The sequence below is a fragment of the Curcuma longa genome, chromosome 12 (assembly GCF_044706935.1).
Source record: "Curcuma longa cultivar G26 ecotype Majalengka, Jawa Barat chromosome 12, ITB_CL_G26_1.1, whole genome shotgun sequence".
In the NCBI taxonomy this organism is placed as follows: Eukaryota; Viridiplantae; Streptophyta; class Magnoliopsida; order Zingiberales; family Zingiberaceae; genus Curcuma; species Curcuma longa.
Window position 1 is genome coordinate 5,136,890 of NC_133872.1, and position 16,956 is coordinate 5,153,845.

The following is a 16,956-nucleotide window of genomic DNA, read 5'->3' on the forward strand; positions in this document are numbered from 1 at the left end:
TTACGGTGGGTAGCAATTGGACACAGAAGAGTGAATTTTCTGAAAAGCTTTCATGCCCTGCTAGCTGAAAATCTTGCCAATTATTTATCCCATGCCCAGCGTTAAGTATACGATGGATAGCACCTCTTATCGTTACACAAACGATTTCTGGTTTTTTTTTCTTGCTCATTGATTTTGTAAAATAATCCAGAGGTGATGGATTTATTAGGGCATAAAGAACACAAATTTTTTGATCAGCAATGCCATTCCCATTTTCAACTGTTCAACACACGAATATTTTTTTTTTCTATTTGATTCCGACAGAGGGACTTTGGCAGTTGTCATCATGGTTGAAAAATCACGATCCAGATCGTAAGATTGTACAATCCTACGATTCGAAGGGACTAAACTGATCCAAAAATATTAGAATCATTTTTTGTAGTGGAATTGTAGTAAGATCGATCAAGATCGATATGGTTGGGGCAAGATTAGTAAAACTCATAATAGCCTAATTTTAGATGAAAAAAATATCATCTGTTTGGAGGGTTGTAATTTATATTTAAGATTATTTTTATTTTTTTACAGAGTTAGGATTTTAAAATTATTTAAAATATTTATTTAGTTGATGTTCACCCGTTTTAATAATAAGAATATTTTCTTTCATTTATTTTTCAAAATTATGAGTTTTGGATATTTATTTTTTTAATATTCTTCTGAATCAACCTATTTTTAAAAGTTATTTTTGACATTTAAATTTGAATCAACAAAATTAATTATTTTTATTATGTCAGTTGATCTTTAAATTAGGTCATCTTATGATTTTTTTTTTTTTTTTTTTGCCAGAGGCTTGAACTCTAAAGATTCAATCCTACTTATCCGGATAAGATCATGATCCTACAAATTATAATTACCACTGCTTTAGGCTCTCCTCAAAATGGCTTCCTTTAAATTGAGTGAAATGCAAACTGCAAGCAGCTAGATATAATTGACAGAATCTTGAAACCAGAGATGAACCACTAGTCAAATTAGAATTTTATTTATTTATTGTACTTGAAATATAAATTCAATTGTACCTTATTGATAGCCTTTGCCATCTAAAATTAAAACGATCTTTGAATTCTTCATATTACTTATTTCCATATCAGCAAAATTAATTAACAATCTGTCTCTGATGATAAGTTGGACAAGTCGTAGTTCTAAGCACGTCTCTGGAATTTAATTAGTTTCATTTAAAAAAAAGGGAATTCTATTTCTTACTTGACTGGAATTTTAAAATTGTTAAAAATCCTTCTAAAGTTTAAAAAGTCTTATTATTTTTATCTTTTAATTGTCATTAGTTAACTAAACATAAGAATAATCCGATAGTGCTTAACTCCAGTAAAAAATAATCACATGTTTTATTCGGAAAAAAAAATAATGGAGTGCGAAATAATTTTTCTCTAAAAAAATACATTTTTATGAAAGCTTTGAAGTCTAAACCCATTACCCATATGTTTCCAACACGATCGGTCCATCTGATTAATCTATTGCTTAATCCAAACCGTCGATTTCCGGACCTTTACGTTTCTCGCCCGCCGGGCCTCCAGCGGTCCGACCGGCTGGTCCTAACCGATCGAGGTGAATCGGTTCGGACCGGCTGCCAAAATTTCAAAACTCCCTCCTTTTTCCCCTGTTCCTTTCTCGGTTCTTCCACGCCGACGCCGTATTGCTACGCTCTCTCTCACCGGCGATGCTCCAATTCAACAGCGATCCTGGCCCTCTGGCCGATAATCATCCGTATGAACTCTCTTTCTACTCTAATCAATCCGATCTTCCTCTTAATTCCTCCACTTCGATCTCGCAGGTCATCGCAGGACGAACCATCTCGGCTGCATCTTGCCGATCCGATCCTCCTACGTCTACGGTGAGGCCATTCCCATATTTCCTTATCTCCTCGATCTAGTGGTTCTCGATCCCCAATTCTTTTCTTAAGCTTTGGTTCCACTCTTCGCAGGGCCATTCACAAGGCGACGGAGGATTCTCGCAACTGCCCCGATGACACTAATGCCGTTGAACGCTTGAATAACCTCCTGGAAGATTGCTTTAGGGACTTCATTGAAGATGAACGGTATCGGGATGATGTCAGATTCCTTAAGATTAGCATTCTCTATGTGAGTCAGCGCGGTGCATACAATATTCTTCTGGATTTCGTGTTTCTTGTCGTTATCTCTTCTGTGATCTGTGCGGTCGGTGGTGTAGGGGGATGTAACTGGGAACGTTGAGAGGGTGTTCAAGATGTTGGAGTATAAGGGAATCTGCCAGGCCCATTCTTTGTTCTACGAGGCCTACGCGATGTCTCTCGTTTCTTCTCGGAGGCTAGTAGAAGCGCATGAAGTCTTTCAGCTAGGAATATCCAGGTTACGACCCTATTTTTTTCCCTTATATTTCTTGCTTTTCTTAAAAATGATTTTTTACTTGTGGTAACAGGAAGGCCAAGCCACTTGATAGATTGAAGAAGCTGCATGGCATGTTCCTGGATGAGGTTGCCACGGTTGCACAACAGAAAGCAGCTCCTGATTCAATGGTATCACTTTGCCTTTTTTTCACTTTAGAGTAGCATTACTTCTACTAACATTTTAGCTACTGAAAAACTATTCTGTCGATAGCTATAACTTTAAGTAAAATTTAGATAGCAATTCCTGTCCTTATTTATGCTTTTGGTATTGTTTTTCTTAAGCATTGATTTAGTTGTACAGGTTTGAGGAGATAAAAAAAAAATAATGTAGTGACACTTTGGTGGGTTCATACAACGTCTAAGCTAGAATAGTAAAACTTTTCCTGCTCATCTGTCCAGAAAAAAAAACTTACTTCATTTGAATAAAAAATAACAGTAAGATTAATTGTCAATTCCCATAAATGATCCAAAGGTCATATTGATTGGTCACTAGTTATTGGACTTGTAATCACGCATTCTTCTTCTTCCACATGCAGAGCATGAGTGAATGGTTCTGATTGGCCAATGTGAATTTAGCCTTCTTACATACTTATTTAGGAATAAATTTGAAATAATGTTTCTATTTGGTTCTTCTCTTATAGAATTACACCATAATCACCTTTGGTGCCATCAAGGTTCAAAATCTCAATCCGTGCTAGGGTTATGGATTTTGACCTTGCAGATAAAATTTTGAGAATGTTCTACATTGCAATTTTGTGCTAAACAGATATCAAATAAGCCAAAGAAGTTTGTATTAAGATTTTATGTTTAGTCATCAAAGGACATTTAAGGTCATAGTGTATTATCCAATTATTGTTCCCATCCTCTCGTCAATTGTGATGCACAATGCATAAATGGAGATAGTTCATAGTGAATATCACATCTTAAACAATACATAAAATGACTTATTGGATTAAATTTCACAAAGGTGAGTGGTTTGCGTGTCATACAATTTAATACTGCTGCACATTTAATCATCATCTTGCATTGCTAACTTATGTTAAGAGAATGTCAGAATTAATTGTTTTCTTGTTGTATACTTGCTTATTCTGTAGTGTGACAATACTAGATCACTAAACGGGGAGTCAGATCTTGTCAATCCTTGGTCATTGTCCACTGTTGATAATTTGCTTAAGAAGATGGATGCTGCAATAAGGAAGTATAATGTAAGGCTCCCCTAAATATAAATTGTACAACTGAATACAATCAACTCAAGCTTGAACATGCTGTATGTTCTCTCTGATTATCTCTACTTGCAAATATTTCAGGGTTACCATTGTAGTACTAAAGTATATTCAGGAAAAGTTTCTTTATCTTCCTTACAGAATTCTTCAAGAAATAAGATTGTGGAGTTAGGTATTGGATTCTCCCTTCCTTGTTGGTTAATATGAATTGTTCTTAGAATTTCTTGAGTTAATTTCTGACAACAGAAGTAGGCTGCTAAGAAAAGTTACAATTGTGATCTTAGTACACATTTCAATGATTGTTTCAATTTTGGATTTTGTTTTTTGTTTTTTGTTTTTACCAAATTATTTATTCTTAGGATGAATGTATGACAAGGTGTCATAGCTTTTCTTCCACTGTTGCTTGACTTGTTGTCAACTGTGGCAATGAACTATGCTCACTGTTGCTTCTAAGTTGCCTCTGTTGTCTGGTATCACAGAAGGACAAACATCTGCAGTTCTAGCAACTCCAACAAAAGCTTATGAGTCCGTGGGGCTTTTCATTGCTTGCTTGCAAACCCTCGTTGTTGCGCTCTCTTGGCGAGGTTGATCTCCTAGTTGGATTAGAGGTTGCAGTTGTGCTGTAGAATTCTATAGGTTTAGGAAAGGGAGAAAAATAATAATTCTACTTGGATCATGAAGGATTGAATACAAGTATAAATAGTAGAGGAATGCCCAATAAATTAGCAATAAGGGCGTTTAAAATTAGTAATTTCTCCAATACTGAAAATTAGGAATAAGAAACTACCAAATTTGGTAGAATATTTGAGTCTGACAAAATACTTTCCAATTTCTTAGGATATATTCCAATATGGTAGAATATTTCAGATTTGTTTGTCAAAAAATAAAATGCCTAAAATTTCATGAATAGATCCTACAAATCTGACGCCCCTCAAGTTGGTGAATAGATATTAATTATTCCCATCTTGCTTACAATAAGTTCAAAATTAGGCCTAAATAGTCCTTTAGTGAGAATATCAATTGTTGATTGCCTAATAGGGACGACTAGCTTCACACTCAATCTTCTCTTTTATGAAGTGTTTATCAATCTCTAATTATTTTGTATACGGTGACAACTCACAATATAGCTTCATTGGTGCATTTGAGAATCATTTCCACCTATGGCATCTCACAAACTCTGCTAGTTTGCGTCAAAGCTGCTCCTTGCAACTACATTTTGTTTTTGCTTCTCCATGTAACAAAGTTTTCCCAAACATAAGTATAGGAACCTAACATGGATATCCTATCAAGAATTGGTCCTACTCAATCTGTGTTGTTGTACACTTTAGTGTTTCAATGTGGGTCTCTTGAATGAGTAAATCTTAGCCTAGAATGCTTTTCAAGTATCAAAGAATCCAATAAACTGCTTCAAAATTTTTTTCACAAGGCGAATGTGTAAATTAACTTACTAGACTCAAGACAAAAGCAATATCTGTTTGTGTATGACATAAGTAGATTAACTTCCCCAGCTATTTTTGATACTGAGCTTCATTCATTGGATCACCTTCCTTATCATCTCTAAGATGTTGGCTTATAGCCACTCATCCCAGTCTCCTGAAGATGATAAGGACATACTTCTGTTGAGAGACAACAATTCCCTTCTTTGATCTTGCAACCTTCACATCAAGAAAGTATCTTAGAGATCCTAAGTCCTTGATCTCAAATGTTGAGGAGAGGGAAGTCTTTAACTGGTTCATCTTAGGCACATCATCTCCAGTGAGAATTGCATCATCCATATACACAATGACCACAATTATTTTGATTCGGATCCCAATGACCTTGATAGTGGATATTCTAATTTTGCAATGTGAATGACGGACAAACATGGACAAACAGTTAGTAAGCTAATTTAGTCAGTTGACTGTTTGATTATAATTGCAGTAAGGTATAACTATATAAGGCTAACCTGTTTTATCCTTTCCTCTTTCTCCATTTCTCTTGTTCAACTTTGTGAACAAAATTTGAATCTCCTTTCTTCACAGGTTATCCTCTCTCATGTTCCTCAAAGGCAGGTTAAGGCTGAGAAATTGCTAAAAAGAAAACTTTCAAGTATAAGGTTGAGAAATTGCCAATTAAGTCCTTCTTTGTTTGCCAATTTAAGTCCCTGTTTGTCACACTGTTTTTTTTAACTTAAATGAAAAAAAAGTTGTATTGGATGGCAATGATACCTAAATCACTAAGCAGAAAGCAAGTATGCACTTGGGCATTTTGCTATTACAGGAAACATCTACTGTTCCGTGTTAAGGATATACCCTCTGAAAATAATCAGGTGTGTTGTGATTCCAGATTAAAAAAAAAATACAAATTAGCTTTGACTTTGTTTGCACTTAGCTGATGCAGTTATAATATATTCAATTAACCTTTTTTACTTGAGCCGATATAAATCATGGTTGTTACATATGCTAAAGTTTCTCAATGATTTCATATATGAAGGTGGTTGCAAATACCAGATCAAAGGTTGTTCTGGTCTTGGTGGTTTTGCCCAAGTATACAAGGCTTACATTGATTGCAATCCTGAGGATATTGTTGCACTGAAGGTGAGTAGTTACATCATATTCTATGATTCTCGTAATGACAAAAGATAATGCATATTCAGAAATAATCTTTATCTATTCAAAGTATTTTGTCAGATTCAAAAACCTGCATTTTCATGGGAATTTTACATGTATCGTCAACTTGACAAACGGATCCCTGAGATTGAGGTTAGCAACTCTTTCTAATTCTATTCACTATGTAGACTTTTTATAGGTTGTCCTAACTCTTACTTTGGTCAGAGATCAAACTTTGGATATGCCCACAAAATGTACATCTTTTCTGACTTGAGTGTGCTAGTTTGTGATTACTTATCCCATGGAACTCTCCAGGTAATTGACTTTATGCCCCCTTAATTTTACATTGTTATATTAGTTAGTTGCATTTTTTTGAACGTTTTTGCCTAGTAGGTCTATGTTAGATTTGTATATAACTTATGGAATTGCTTCTCACAGGATGCTATTAATTCTCACTTGGTAACGGGTAAGGTTATGGAAGAAGTGCTTTGTATTTATTACACAATTGAAATGCTGCGCATGTTGGAAACTTTGCATGGTATTGGCATTATTCATGGTGATTTTAAGCCAGACAATCTATTAGTACGATATGCAAGGTAATTGGTTGCAGTTAATCATATTGTAGAATGTAGATCATTCGGAATTATAATACACCCTTGTGGTATACTCATATTCAATGTGCTTTCTATTCTTTAAATATCCATTTCAAATCACAATTTAGTGTTTTAGTCAATTTTAGCTTAAATTAACACATTACATTATCTAAATGAAAATTTTACTATATATGATAATGATATAGGACAACTACGAAACAACATATAGACACTGTAATATATTTTTGCTTTTACTAAGTTGAAGTAAAATGCTCATATTTAGATTTAAGAGAAAATACATTCACAAACACATGCGCATACAAAATTTGTTGCAATAAAATAGAAAAAATGAAAACGACAACATGATGTTATTGTAGTAGTTGAGAAGTTTGATATTGCAACTCTAGATAAATCTTGACTTGATAGTTGAATAGAGATTGTGATGATCTTCAAATAACTTGATGCTATCTTCTTGCTTTGCTCCTTGATACATAAAGGATACCACATGATTTTGAATTTGTAATGATGAAATGATAACTTGAGTGGTTACTAAGTGAAATAAATAGATTAGGATACAACCTTACTCCTTACTTGCACACTCTATCAGACATCCTTACTCCTTCCGCATGCTGATAGATAAGGATGTTAGAGATGATACCATGTAAAACCGAGCATCCACTTGATAAGAAAGAGGATACTATAAGAGATCAAGTATTAAGCTATCTTTTGCAGGTGATGAAGAAAAGTATTACAAAAATATATGGGATTGGATTTCGACCATCTATTATGAGAGGAGAGAAATACTGGAAGGAGGCTAAGTTGCTCGTCATATTATTTAGTCAGAAGATGATACTGAAACAACAAATAATAATTTTCTTACTATAAGAGATGTAAGTATAATCTATCTTTTGCAAGTGATGAAGAAAAGTATTGCAAAAATATGTGGGATAGGATTTCGACGATCTATAGTGAGAGGAGAAATATTGGAAGGAGGTTGAGTTGCTTGTCATATTATTTAGTGAGAAGATGATAATGAAACAACAAACAATAATTATCTTATTACGACTCAAATGGCTTCTGACCCTAATGTGTAAAGTGGAATTCATTTATCGTTATGACAATTCTGTCAGCACCTACTATGTTAGATATCAATGTGTAATAGATCCCTATAAAATGCTTTCTTACAATATAACTAAATCTAAATATATTAACCATCAAGCATATAAAAGCAGATATTTTAAAAATGAGTGCACTAGCAATATTTTAGAAAAAATATACTTTCATTCACTCTACAAAAATTTACTGGTACATAGGTAGACTCGATTATGGTTTGAAACTGACAGTTCGATGGTTTGGAACCGTCGGTTCACAGTTCGGCATAATTTAAGATTATTATTATTAAAAAATAAAAATTATAAATTTATAAAAAATAAAATAAAGAGGGTTTATACTTATTTAAATTGCCTACGTATCCCCTTAGGGTATATGGGAATCAAAACTCATGTAGTTTGCTTACCTTTTTATCCTTTTATCTTATGAAGTGGCGTTGTTACTCACTTCCATTTTCCGTTCATATAATGTTCGTTCCTTGGTATCAAAGTTTTCTGCTTCGTCATCAAAAAGTTGCATTCCTTGTATTTTTTTTTCATCTCTCATCTAATCATCAAATAATGCTTGGGATTCCAAAGACTTGGGAGACAAAGTAAATCATCGTTCATCCAATATGTTACCTCTGGACTAAACGTCTGGAACTTGAGGACAAGAAGATGGAGAGGATTGAAAAACTTTGAGCTTTTTGTGACCACCATCGTAGAATATCGAAATTCAACTTGCTATCTGTTTACTAAAATCAAAAGAAGTCGTAAAATAATTCTCAAGTTCCTATTTGGAACTTGAGGATCCTTGTGGACGTTTTATCGTCTGTTCTTTTAATAAAAATTGTACTTTTGTAAGTTTTGAACTACTACTAGAAGTACTAATATTTTATGTTTAAGAAATATTAGTTTCTAAGACATATTTTATACTATAATTTTTATAAATTTCATATAAATAATTTCTAGTTTCATGTATAATACTAGCAGGATCAGGAGAAGAGGCATTTTTAAATAGAATTCAAGCATTGTAATACAAAACTAACATTTCCTGTAAAACTTTTAATTTAAGTCTAGGGTCTAGAGCAAATGCAATTAAATAAATTTCAAGAATTAAAAAAAATATTTTTCCCTTTTTGCTTTCATTGCTAATATGCAAAAAGATAAAAATTCGAACGTATTATGTTCATTTAAAACTAATACTATGCTACAAAAATTCACTATAATTAAATGAGAAGTAAGATAATAAACATTGAAAAGTTGTTCAGTTGCATCATTAAATACTTTTAAAATTTCATAAATACTACTACATATATTCCATTGGTATGAAAATAAATATATATTAGTATTATTATTTTATGTAAAAAATGAACATAATAAATCTTTTTATTGAAATGAGTTTTGTAATAATTGATAGGTTGAATTCCAACGTGTTGGTACATCATGTGGAAATTTCTTAGTTCTAATTTCATTACTTTTACAAAATCTACCATATTATTTAATTATAGTAGAATGCAACCATAAATAAGAAATAACAACTTTAATTGGTTTAATATGATTTTCTAAAATTTTTAATCCATTTTAAACATAATTTTATATAAATTTAAAACATGACATGCACACCGAATATGAAAAAATAAACCACCAATAATAGGTTGACATATAAATTTAAGTTATTCAATACTAGTAGTATTAAAACTAGCATTATCAAATGATATTAAAAATATTTTAAAAGTTAATCCATATTTTTTTAAAATTAAACATAATAATTGAGAGATGTTGTAAGCATTATGTGATTCATCAAAAACTCTATATATTAACAAACGTTTTTGAATTTTCCAAGAGTTATCGATCTAATGACAAGTGGCACCCATATACGAATGTGTTTGCCAATGATCATTCCAAATATTAGAACATAAATAAACTTTATTATTTAATTTACTAAATTCTTCAATTAAATCTTTTTTCCTTTATCTCACTAATTTTTTAATTGTACAAGTAAATGTTTCTTCAAGGAACACGTGTAGTAGATGGATTCAGTGATTCTTTAGTAAAATCTTTAAAAGTGCATTTAGATCCAAAACTAAAAAAAAGATATTCTACGGACATAAATCTAGCTAACGATTTTCTTAATTTATTATCAGAATACATAAATAAATTGAAATCGGTACCTCTACTAGTCAAGGAAAATCTAGATAATTACGTTTGAGACTGTTCGATTCTATATTCCATTAGGTGCTTCATTTCGACATGTAGTTTCAATGACCCATAGCCGCCTTGAAATTTGTAGAAGGCTTTGCAATGCTTACATTTTGCACGCAATTCTCTAGACGGAAGAGTGACCTTTTCAAAATGTTTAGTAAAAATATACGATTTTAAAGGAGGAGCATTCTGAATTTGAGAAGTATTGCTATTGGTACTTCCTTATGTGTCGGGTGTCGGAATTTGCTTGGGCTCATTATCGGTAAATTGAATATCACGATTCTTATTTAAATTGACTATTTCCTTGTCCCTTCGAGATCGAGATGATGAACCTCCTTCCATTATAATTGTAAAATTGAAATTGAAAGCGTATAAAATTAAAGTCGAAAGCGATTGAGATTTCGAATTGAGAATGAGAGTAGAGAAGATGGTGAAGAAATGATGAAATGAGCTTCTTATTTTTAAAGTTTGGAGAGAAATGAATACTAAATCGTAGCCATTGATTAAAAAATAATCAAATAATCTCAACCATTAAAAAAAAATACAACAAAATCTCACCTCACCGAGGTTCCAACGGTTGGAACTGTCGACGGATCTAAAGGGAAAAAAACCCTGTTGAACGGTGGTTAATTTAGGGTTTGAATTGTAACCAGCCCGGCCCCCGTCGAGCAGATTACGATTTAGGCCCATTGACCTGGGTCAACGGGTGATCGGGCTGTTGACCCAATTACGAGCCCGATCCGGATCCGGTTAGGATCGACCTGTGAGTAGGTCTATACATAGGTAACAAGATGAACTTTTAAACTGATAACAACATGTTGAAAAGAAACTCGTACATAGCTAATGATGAGTCTGTGAAAATCCATAAACTTTCGACAAAGTCAATTCGTGCAACATCTCTTAGAGCAATCTAATGACATAGATTGAGACCCTTGACACTCGCTTCGGGTAAATCTAGACACAAGATAAATAAAGGATGTCAGATAGGGAAATAACTAGTAGGAAGGTAATAGGATGTTGTGGGTAATAGTAGGGAATTAAAAATAGAAGAAAGATAAAAATAAATTATATAACTAGCAAGTAAACATACAAGGTATAACACCATGAAATATTACATAGTAGGTTAATATTTCTATAGAAAGATAGATCATGTAACCTTTTACGCTTCCCCTTGCTCTCCAAAGGGAGGTACTCTATCTCACCAAGGATATGACTGCCCTTACCAGACAAATCCACACACTCATCATATCAGATTGAGTGTGAGATATTGATAAAGGTCTCCTTTTGATTAAGTCAGTGAGCTACAAGAGACTAATAAGTTGGTAAGTAGTAAACATTTGTCTTATTATTTATCAAACATGATGCATATGTAAAATCATGAATTGAAAGAAATAATAGTAAAAGTGAATTGTAAGTATAGCATGATGCAATTAGGTACATATCACATGATATTAATGTTAAGCAATCAAATTAGCAATTGTCTTATGTCTACCTTATGCCCATGTGCAAGGAAATATTGTGGAGGTCAAAGGTAGTATAGACAACAAATAACAAGGTCAAAGGAGTCTATCCATCACATAAGGTTTCTATCTTAGATCCATTAGCATACTTCACTCATCTTACTCGATGGAGGGAACCCATACAATAATGATAAAGATCCTACCTTAGGTGAAGATCAACCACAAAAAATCGACGTGTCGAATGAATATCTTTGTTAAGCCAGCTCTAAGACAATGAGCTCCACGATTGCACCTTGATCCATGCTCTACACCCTCTAGTCCTCTAAGATCTTTTAAACCTTCACCACCAATCCATCCAAATCGTGGAGCCATCTGACACATGATTGCCAAATCCATAACTCGAACTATCGAGTCAACAAACTCCATATGCACTAAGTCTCTGCACATTTGGTACACAAATAAAAAATAGAGGAAGCTCCTAACTTTAATTGTCAGAACATTAAAACAACGTGGTCTATTCCTACCACAAGGAAGTACTCTTTCCCTTATAATTACATTATATATACAGGGCACAAGTATAACACCTCTTGGTCTACCACTTTAGTGGCTGTTGTTCTCATTTCTTTTAAAAAAACGTGTGTGCTTTTTAGTATAATTTGGTTTATTTTCACTACTGACGTTGAGAAATAATGATTCTAGGTAATTCTTTGTTATGTTATATAAATCATCCATACATTTTAACTGTATAATTGACAAGCTCTTTTTCTACCAGATACATCATTTATTTTCTGTTTCTGTCCTGTTACTTCAGAGTATTATTACTAAGTATCTTTAATGAAAACTAGATCGCAGGCCTATGTCTTTCAATTTCGAGCAAAAAAAGACACACATCTGTTTCTCTCTTAGAGAGGTCACATGACTCTAGCAGTTTTTAAATTAAGAATGAATTAAAAGATAGCTTAACAATGATAAAGTTTCTTCAGTTCATTAATCTGTTTTTCTTTTCCTTGCTTTTACTTTATCCATGATAAAATCTAAAATACATTTGGATTTTGTTTTTCATGAATTGCAAGGAAAGAATTGACTGAAGCTTCATTCATCAATAGAAGCGGACCTTGGAGGGATCAGGTTAAATAAATCATCCTGTGACTTTGAATTTGATATTGAAGCAGCCTTTTGCTATTGGTTTATGAAAACAAATGCCAATGGTTGCAGGGATTATGCCTTGTCGACTGGGGTAGGGGCATTGATCTGAATCTCTTCCCTGCTAATACAAGATTTACTGGGGATTCTAGAACATCTGGATTTCTATGTATTGAGATGCAAGAAAATCAACCATGGAAATACCAGGTTTGCAAACCATGCTAACTCATTTGTACTTTATTGTATAAAAATAAACTAACCAAAGTCTAGAAATATTTGTTCTTGATGCCAGGTTGATACATATGACCTTTGTGTGATTGTGCACATGATGCTACACGGCACCTACATGACCATTGAGAAGAAAGTTAATCCAGATGGAAGATACCACTATGGACCAAAATTACCATTTAAAAGGTAATGGCTTGTTTTTCAGAGTTTTAAGAATTGGATTGATCCAATTGCAACTGATCAAACCAAAAATTGGAAGCTAATTCTTGAGATAATAGAGTTATCCGACCGGTTTAGTTGTATCTGGCATGCGTTAATGATTGTTCGACTTATTTCCATCTCCAGGTACTGGAATTCAGAACTGTGGAAGACTTTATTTTCAGAATTGCTGAATGTGAGGTCTCATGATAGTGATGTTGAACTGCTAAGGAGTTTAAGGGAATCCTTTGAGAAGTACATGTTTGGTGAGCCTAAGCTAATTAGTACGTTGAAATATTTGTTAGCGAAGCAGAAGGCCTCCTTATGTTCAGCTTAGCACCAGTCTCTGTCTGGGTGAAGCCAATTGTTGAATCTGAGAAATGGATGCCAAATCAATTCGATTGGTTAAATACAAGATTTTCTGGAGGAACTAACAGTATTTTACTTGTTAAACAATTGGAATTGGTTTGCACCTATCATTCTGGTACATCATTTTGTTGTAACAACACATTTATTTAGTAGTGGTGGTGGTTGTTAAGTATGAAGGTTAGTTTGGGTGAATTTATTAGAGAGCCTTGACACCAAGCTCTTTGGTTATGCTTGAAGAATTTGCTTGCTATTGATTTTAAGGTAATTAATTCTTTATTTGATCATTAAATTCACGAAGTTTTATAAAAATAAATAAATTGACTTAAAGATTAAAATTTACCTTTATCTTTTCCCCTTCCCCTCTAAGTTTTGTGACTAAGCTTTGTGAGACTTTAATGGATGATATCTAAAGTGATATAGAATATTAAAAAAAATTTATCAGATGAGCGGACAATCATGGCATGGTTTGAGTTGATCGGCTGCCCCCGAGGCATAGCTGAGTTGGTTACGACGCAGCAGACTTGCAGAAGAGGACAAGGGTTCGAATCCTGTTGAAGCCAGGCAATACCCTCTTGCATCGTAAGCAACTGCAGTTTCTCGATTTACCTCCTCACAAATAGTCATGGGGCCGATCGTGTGGGGCCACTAAGGTGGCGGATTCCATCTTTTGCAGAAGAGTTGATCGGCTATTTGTGAGGCCGATTGTATGAGACCATTGGAGTGACAGATTCCATCTTTTGTTGTAGAGTTGATAGACTATATATTATTCTTGATATGATTTACTGTAGCAAAAGATGGAATTCGTCCTTCTCTAATGGTCTTATACGATCGGTATCATAATCATTTATGAGAAGGTAAATTGAAAAGTTGTGCTTGATTTGACTCGTAAACACAAGTCTTATTGTCTTTATCTTGGTTATTACATGTGTTCATGTCATGACATTTATAAATAAATTTAATGTTTGATTCGATAACAAAAATATTTATGTTCATTTAATAATATATAAGTTTGAAAAAAAATGAGCTCAGTCCATTAAAATTCATAAATAAATTCATGAACAATTTGTAACTATACATATTTATTAACTTTGTCTAAACTTTAATTATAAATTTATATATCTAATGTTTTATCCACATACAAAAAATTACTTATATAATTTGTTACTATCTTAAATTATCTATAATATATGATAAATTAAAAAAAATATAAATTTAATATGTTAGCAAACCAATTTATCTAAATTATAACGGTAAATATTTAAAAGGTGGACATGAAATTTTAAAATTTTCAAAAGACTTAGTTTCATTCTTCCTAAAAGATATATTTAATTTTTATTTTACTCTTTTTGTTAACAGTAGTTTTGTTCTTTTTTCTTTCTTTTAGATACAATATCTTTCTTTTTTGTTTTACATGCAACACACCTTTCTTCTATTCTCTTTCCTCATAAATTAAATTAAATTTTAATAAATAATCCTTTCAATTTATTTAATTTTAATTTTAAAATTTTAATAAAAAAATTAAAAAAATATAAAAGAAGGTCAATAAAAATTTAAAAATATTTTTCCTGTTTTTAAATATCTTTTATTTTTAATATCTAATTATAAAGAATAAAATAATAAAATAAATAATAAGAATTGATTTTTATTAATAATAAATAAATAAAATGAAAAATTACTTTAGTATTAATTTTTAAAAACCAGCACTATAGTTTAAATATTAATATCACTGTGGTACTGAAGATCAACCAACACTATAGTGTTAGTTTCTGAAAATCAGTGATGATCTTCAAAATCAACATCGTAGTTTTTTGAAAGTTTTAAATCATTTTGAACATTATTGGGAGGACCTTAAAACAGTAAAAAGAGCTTATACGAACTCAAGTTCACCTAATAACTCATAGGAGTTGGAATGAGTTCGATCAAAGCTCTCTTGGTCTATTAATGAGTTTTGATCGAAATCCAATGATGGACCTAGACGATTTGAATATATGAAATTTTGTAATAAGATGGAAGTGTGTAGAAAGTAGATACTCGTGCCAATTGATACAAAGTCTGAAACTTTTAAAACCTTTTGAGCAATGTTGAGAATCTTTTACGATGACAATGGAGTGCAATCTTGGACTCCCAAGTACTACAGAAATCTACATGAGTTAGAATAACGTTGATCAGAACTCTCTAAGTCCATCAATGAGTTTTGATCAAAATTCATTGATGGATTTAAGAGATTTGGATTTCTGAAAAATTGCAACGAGTTGGAGGATGGTAGTGCAATGAAGATGTTTATGGTGTCTATGATTGATTTTGACATTTCTATAATAAGTTATGGATAAAATTAATAAAAAAATAACATTTCTTTTGGATCTTCGAAAAGGCTTTAAATGTTATTTTTTGAGCTTGAAACATGGGTCGTTATGAGTTTCATCTTGTAACAAACGTAGATATCTGAACAAACTTCATTTGGGGGCATGAACGTCTCGTTCTGACACCCAGTCAAAAGTTATAACATCTGAAAGTAGACATTTGACACAAACACATAACTTATCGTAGGGATGTCAAAATCAAATATGGATACCAAATATATACCTTCTACACACTCACATCTTCTATGTCATGATAACATTTTAGAAATCTAAATACCCTAGGTCTATCAATGGGGTTCAGTCAAAATATATTGATGGACCTAAAGAGCTTTGATCGAATCCATTCCAACTTTTGTAGGTTTTTGTAGTGCTCGGGAGCCCAAGGATGCCCTCCGTTATTATCGTAAAGGATTTCTAGTATTGCTCAAAAGGTTTAGAAAGTTTTAGACTTTGTGTCATTGACACGGGCTTATAACTTTGTGTAAGAGACTCAGAATCAAGATTTCTCACATATATACCTTCTATATACTCGACACTTCCATCTCATTGCAAAATTTAAGAAATCCAAGTCATCTAGGTCTATCAATGGATCTCCGTCAAAATCCATTGATAGACCAAGAGAGCTCTAATATGATCTATTCCAAATCCTATGAGTTTATTAGGTGAATCTTGTTGGTGCAGTCTTGTCCCAAGCATCATTGGATTTTAATGTTTGGTTAAAATGCATTTAAGTTAGGCAATATTGGTGATCTAACATGTGCGATTTGAGTATACAGGAAAGTCCAGGTTTGAAGACTTGGCAAATGGTGAAGTCTCGAAGGCGCAGCCTCTTGTCAAATGGTGAAGTCCTGGAGGTGCGACCTCTTGGCAAATGGTGAAGTCCCGGAGGCGCGGACCTCTTGGCAAATAGTGAAGTCTCGGAGGTGCGGCATCTTGGCAAATGGAGACTTAGCACGACGAAGCTGAGGGAAACATCTCAAGCGAGTGCAAGGATGGGCACGAGACTTGTGGAAGATGTTTGAAGGCTTGCGTCAAAGCTAAAGGATGAAGAAGGAAGTTGAAAGGGAATTTTCAGCTTCACCAGTCGA

At 33.0% G+C, this 16,956-nt stretch overlaps 1 protein-coding gene across 1 annotated transcript; it reads left to right on the forward strand.

Annotated features, from left to right (window-relative positions):
• The first annotated feature begins 1,708 nt into the window (after positions 1 to 1,708).
• LOC141843666 (mitotic checkpoint serine/threonine-protein kinase BUB1) lies at positions 1,709 to 13,491 on the forward strand. Its single transcript, XM_074731723.1, has 15 exons — positions 1,709 to 1,755; positions 1,823 to 1,882; positions 1,973 to 2,129; positions 2,218 to 2,375; positions 2,446 to 2,542; positions 3,508 to 3,618; positions 3,721 to 3,808; positions 6,109 to 6,212; positions 6,306 to 6,377; positions 6,450 to 6,539; positions 6,663 to 6,820; positions 12,644 to 12,698; positions 12,786 to 12,920; positions 13,006 to 13,127; positions 13,287 to 13,491. The coding sequence occupies exons 1-15, from the start codon at positions 1,709 to 1,711 to the stop codon at positions 13,474 to 13,476; spliced, it is 1,644 nt and encodes a 547-aa protein (XP_074587824.1). The 3' UTR covers positions 13,477 to 13,491.
• Positions 13,492 to 16,956: the final 3,465 nt, after the last annotated feature.